General features: G+C 48.7%; 1 protein-coding gene across 1 annotated transcript; it reads left to right on the forward strand.

Annotated features, from left to right (window-relative positions):
- Positions 1 to 2,223: 2,223 nt before the first annotated feature.
- LOC136550603 (ricin B-like lectin R40G2) lies at positions 2,224 to 3,910 on the forward strand. The gene is made up of 3 exons (XM_066542229.1): positions 2,224 to 2,601; positions 2,688 to 3,423; positions 3,543 to 3,910. Coding segments are annotated over exons 1-3 (1,023 nt in total). The 5' UTR covers positions 2,224 to 2,316; the 3' UTR covers positions 3,545 to 3,910.
- Positions 3,911 to 5,832: the final 1,922 nt, after the last annotated feature.

Here is a 5,832-nt window from a genome sequence, read left to right on the forward strand (position 1 = left end):
AGGTACATGGAGCATTAAATGTAGACGAAAAAAAACTAATTACACAATTTGGTTGGAAATCGCAAAACGAACGTTTTGAGCTTAATTAGCCCATGATTAAATACTAATTGTCAAATAAAAACGAAAATGCTACAATAGACAAATTTCCAAATTTCACCCAACTAAACGCAGCCTCAGCGACCAGCCAGCCGCCAGACCTCATTTACAGGCTAGTAGTACAAGACAAATTTCGCCTACTCCCACTGATAAAAATTGCCTGGAACAGTAATGGCAGAGCGAGGAAACGGCTCACTCTAGCCTTGGCCCTCGGCCTTGTGGAGAATGAGATGAAACTGCTTGCACCAACCAACGTTACTCCAGAGGTTTTTGTTGGACGCAGTGGTTGAGAGTTGAGACTATTCTTGAGACCGAGATGGTTCTTCAGACTTCACTCCAAACGATTCAGAGTTGGCAATTGCATTGCAACAAACCGGGTAGTAATAGCATGCAGAAGGGTGACAGCGAAACTTTGGACATTCCAAACGGTGCAGAGATGCCGACGACCCTGATGCAGATGATCGGCGGGAACATTCTTATCAGGATGTGCTCATCGGAATCGATCCACTGAATGGAGAGAAATGCAGTAGCAGCAGCTTTCCAATGATAAGAGGAATGGTTTTCTCTTTTTATATATATATAACAAAAAAACTGCCATTTCTGAAACCTATGCACTGGAAATGCAGTGAATGATCAGGTGTGGATAGTACAATTCAGTGCAACTTCACTTGTCTGTTGCTGTCCCTTTCAACATGGGAAATCACTACTCTACTACTAAGCACTGTGCTTAGAACTTTAGAAGCTGCGCAATGTTTGCTAGCAAGCAGTAGAGGAGTGGCACGTAGATCAATACAGTGGAGACAAAAAAGGCACAAAGTGCCCACGATTCAAAGTAAAAAGCCGTGGTGTTTCTAGTGTACCAGAAAGTGCAGAAGATTACAAGCCCCCATCACTCGTCTCAGCAGGACAGGACAGGAATCCCAGCGGCCAGCGTTATTAATTTGCGAGGGAATTATGCGGGGCAGTCAGCGTCGCGTCGGGCTCACGCGTCTGTCTACGCCCACTGGTCTGGTGGGTGAATGAATGGGAAACGTGAACATCTAGAAATTCTGCAGAGACAAGAATAAAATTTCCTCATATTGAAAAGACGCATAATGTAGTACTGCATATAAGGGAATTTGCCATTCGTGTTGGCAAAAGGAAATTCTGCAGGTTAGGTCCGGTCCGGTGACTCAGCATGCATGGTGGTCTCTGATTCTCTGAAAACAAGGGAAGAAAGAAAGAAAGAGCTCTGGCGCTGTAGCTGAGTGCAAAACTTCTGAATTTCTTCAGTCGGAGACCGATTGACAAATGGCAAGCAACAGTAATCTCCTCTCCTAGATACTGAAACTACAATTCAGTAACCCTTCACAAGTGCACATTTGGCTGGAGTATCCTCCATTGAGTACACAGCTAATAATGCAGAAAGACGTTGGGGGTAATGACACCATCATGAACTAATCCTTCACGCTAGAGGCACGAGCCTCCATCTGACTGGACCAAACCTGCTGCCAGTACACTCATACCCGGATATCAAACGGCTATATATTATCAAAACCTGCCAAAGTTTGTTTTCTTCACCACCAGGTCATACTTAGAGCAAGTATAATAGCAGGCTGTAAGCCGACTAAATGCTGAGGTGGAGGAGAGAGGGGAGGAGAGAGAGGAGAAGCGGGCTGTAAGCTTACAGCCGGCTTGGGCACAAGAACCAAGAAAGTCTGTGAGAGAGACAAGTGGGCCATGTATTAACTGTAAAAAGCTAACTACTGTATGAGTGGGTTGAGAGAAGGCTGTAAGGAACTTTACAGCCAGCAAGCCGGCTGTATTATTAGCCTTGCTCTTACGGCAGGTAAACACGGTTTTCACGAGGTGGGGTGAGGGATCCAACGCAGAGAACCAGCTGGGCCCACACTTCAGTGAGAAAGGGAAGCCAGGCAGGCATTTACTACTAGTTGCCAAATTACAGCTACAGGAGATGAGAGATCGAAGCGTTTCAGCAGCAGTACACCGGGTGAGTCATCTCCTGGTCACAATGGTCATCCAGTCCGTCCAGGTCCAGCGAGCCGTTGGGGTGGTGGACCGGTGCTGGACTGGTGGCCGGTGGGTGCCGCTCGCTAGCCTTTTGTGTCCTATAAAACGCGGCGGCGGGGCAGCGCCTCTCCTCGCACCACCGTCACTCACAGCCTCACCCACACAACACAGGCAGCTCGTCGAGCACCGGCACCGGAGAGAAAGGAGAGGATGTCGTGGTTCGGGCACCACCACCACAACCAGCCGGCTCCCCCGGCGTCGGGGCCAAACCAGGTGTTCAAGATCTTCTGCCGCGCCAACGAGAACTACTGCCTGGCCGTCCGCGACGGCGCCGTGGTGCTGGCCCCGACCAACCCCAAGGACGAGCACCAGCACTGGTACAAGGACATGCGCTTCAGCACCCGGGTGAAGGACGAGGAAGGCATGCCGGCGTTCGCGCTCGTCAACAAGGCCACGGGGCTCGCCATCAAGCACTCCCTCGGCCAGTCCCACCCGGTGAGTGCTCTAGCTGTGTGCCGTGTGCTGCGTTCGCCAACGATCCATGGCTGATGAATCGGTCGATCCATGGCTGCTGCATGCAGGTGAAGCTCGCGCCTTTCAGCCCTGACCAGGAGGACGCGTCGGTGCTGTGGACGGAGAGCAAGGACGTGGGCAAGGGCTTCCGCTGCATCCGCATGGTGAACAACACCCGCCTCAACTTCGACGCCTTCCACGGCGACAAAGACCACGGCGGCGTGCACGACGGCACCGGAGTCGTCCTCTGGGAGTGGTGCAAGGGCGAGAACCAGAGCTGGAAGATCCTGCCGTGGGGCCCCGAGGCGAACGCCGCGGCGGGGGCCCACGCCGCCAACGGCGGCGTGCACCCCGTGCGCGTCTTCTGCAAGGCCGGCGGCGAGGACTACAACCTGACGGTGCGCAACGGGACGGCGTGCCTGGCGCCCACCAACCCGCGGGACGAGTACCAGCACTGGATCAAGGACATGCGGCACAGCACCCGGGTGCGGGACGAGGAAGGGTACCCGGCCTTCGCGCTGGTCAACAAGGTCACTGGCGAGGCGCTCAAGCACTCCACGGGGCAGGGCCACCCCGTGAAGCTGGTGCCCTACAACCCGGAGTACCAGGACGAGTCGGTGCTCTGGACCGAGAGCCGCGACGTCGGCAACGGCTTCCGCTGCATCCGCATGGTCAACAACATCTACCTCAACTTCGACGCCTTCCACGGCGACAAGGCACACGGCGGCGTCCACGACGGCACCGAGATCGTGCTCTGGAAGTGGTGCGAGGGCGACAACCAGCGCTGGAAGATCCTCCCATGGTGTAAGTGTACATGTCTTCCTCTTCCACCTTCTGTACCTAATGACTGTGTAGTGCAACTACAACCACCATTGATGGCTTGCCCTTACATCCTTTGAAATTGGTGTTGCTTGCGTTTGCAGAGACGAAGGACACCCCAGGAACGAAAGGAGCTACTAGCTGCTACTCCTACCTAATAATAATTCTGCTGGCTGCGGCGATCCCCAAATAAAAGAGACCGTGTGCGATAGCTAGCGATAGCGATGCATCGCGGACTTCTGAGTGGTGTTTGCGCCAGACTGTCAGTCATTGTGTGGCGAGTGTTCCAACGTTTGTCAGCCTGCTTGCGGGGAAGGGGAGTGACAGAGTCAGGAGAAGCTGCTGCATTCTGAATTTCTGATGTATGAGTACTCATCCATGCATGTCTGTACTCTGAATGAACTCTGTATGAGATGAGATCTCATCTCCTTTCTCCTACTGAATGAATGAATCATTGGCTTGCTTTGCTTCACCTGCATTCCGTTTTACTGTTGTGTGATCCGGACAAAATTGCTCGAGGGCGGCCCAGATACCTACTTTCTCTTTTACCCCCAATCCGGCCTGCTGGCACCAGGATAGCACCAAAAGAGATGTTCACCGTTATATTAGAATAAAAAAAGGGCAAACCTTGTGCTGTTTGGAATTCTTGAAATTGTCACACCCAATTTTAAGGATAAAATTGAATGCACTAAACTCATGTGTGCTCAGGGATCAGTCACACACACAAGTTGACAAATCATATAAAGTATCATCACGGCGTATCTTACATCACAATTAATAACAACACATAGTCTTACACAACACAGCGGAAAATAAAATGATAACTCTCTCGTGGAACTCCATCACAGGGACGGTCAACTGGTTGACCACAAACCTAAAAATCCTCAGAAAACTCCTCATATACGTTGTCATCTGTTACCCATCCGGGATTTTTATCCAAATATAGAAAGTAAACAAGCATAAGTACTTCCCGTACTTAACAATATAACATGGGGTTATGAAGCTTGAAAAGGATGACACTGGTTTACTGCAGTTAGCACTTTTAGTAAGTCAAGATTTTATTATCAAGTATTATCAAGTTATGCTTAAGCGCCCATTTAGACCCATATAATCAGATATCAGAATCATTTGCATCATATTATCATCGTATACCATCATAAATGAACCACAATGAGTAACCATTTATTCTGTGAGTTTTCCGGGCCGCTCGTGACCGTGAGCACGGCTGTTATAACAGTTTGTAACCCTCTGCAGAGGTGGTGCACATTCACCGCGAGTCATGATTCCCATATGCCCGGGTTAATTACTCCCATGTCACTGCCAAGGTGAGCGGGCCGGGTACACTATGAAGCCATTTCATAGGTTTCTCTAACAAGTTAGGGTCGCTAGGTTTCCTCGGCAGGCAGATGTAGGAACCCCCCTTTTCTATGGCACATATCCATCGCGGCTATACACATAGAAACAGAGGCAGCCCTATACCCAACGTGGCAAGCCCCTTTTGCGCCATAAAGATAACCTCTAACAAGCTAGAAAATGTCCTATTACTGAGCTAAAGTCAGAGCCATATGACTCTCACGGTTGCACTATCAGTCCCAGCTTTTACCGACAGATAAGTCCTTATGGAGGGCCGGGAGCAACATGATCAAAAGTCATTTGCACCTTCGCCCTATAAATCAGTTGTTATAAAGCATGTTTTACTTTTAGTTCCTTACAACCATTAACCATTGTATAGGTCATGTTCAGTTAGAGCACTAACAATCTACCCATATGCAATTAACCCAAAGGAGTCAAGGGAACATGCCATCAAATAACTAGGATATCCTTATGGTTATCAAATTTAGACACATGCACATGAGTGAATGATTAAAGTGAATAGGACATCAAGGTAGGCCCATGCTATACTTGCCTTGGTTAGCAAACTCCTGCTGATCCTGCTGGTCGTCAAAGTACTCCTGGTCACCAACGTTTTTCTCACCGTCTGAACACGACCAACATAGCAACATACAACATTCCAGGAGCATTCACGCAAAGCAAACAATACTACAGTTAGAACAGTACACCAACAGTATAGAAAAATAAATAAAATGCTTATGAAAAGAATCTACGTCTCGCTACGATCACGGCAACGCGAAGTTCACGAAAAACGGAGCTAATACGCGAAAGTTATGATTTAAACGGGATTTCCTATATCAATTTATTTAATTAAATCTAACCATAAAATTTAAAACTTGCAAACATGATTAACAGTGGTACTAGCACGTAGATTATGAAATTATGAAATTAACGCAATTTGAACAGGTCAATTCGGAGCTAAAACGAAGTTTTTATGAGCAAAACAAATCTAGTGGCATTTCTGTAAATACTGAAAACGTATTTTGGACTAAAACAGTATAC

The sequence above is a fragment of the Miscanthus floridulus genome, chromosome 4 (genome assembly GCF_019320115.1).
Source record: "Miscanthus floridulus cultivar M001 chromosome 4, ASM1932011v1, whole genome shotgun sequence".
Taxonomy (NCBI): domain Eukaryota; kingdom Viridiplantae; phylum Streptophyta; class Magnoliopsida; order Poales; family Poaceae; genus Miscanthus; species Miscanthus floridulus.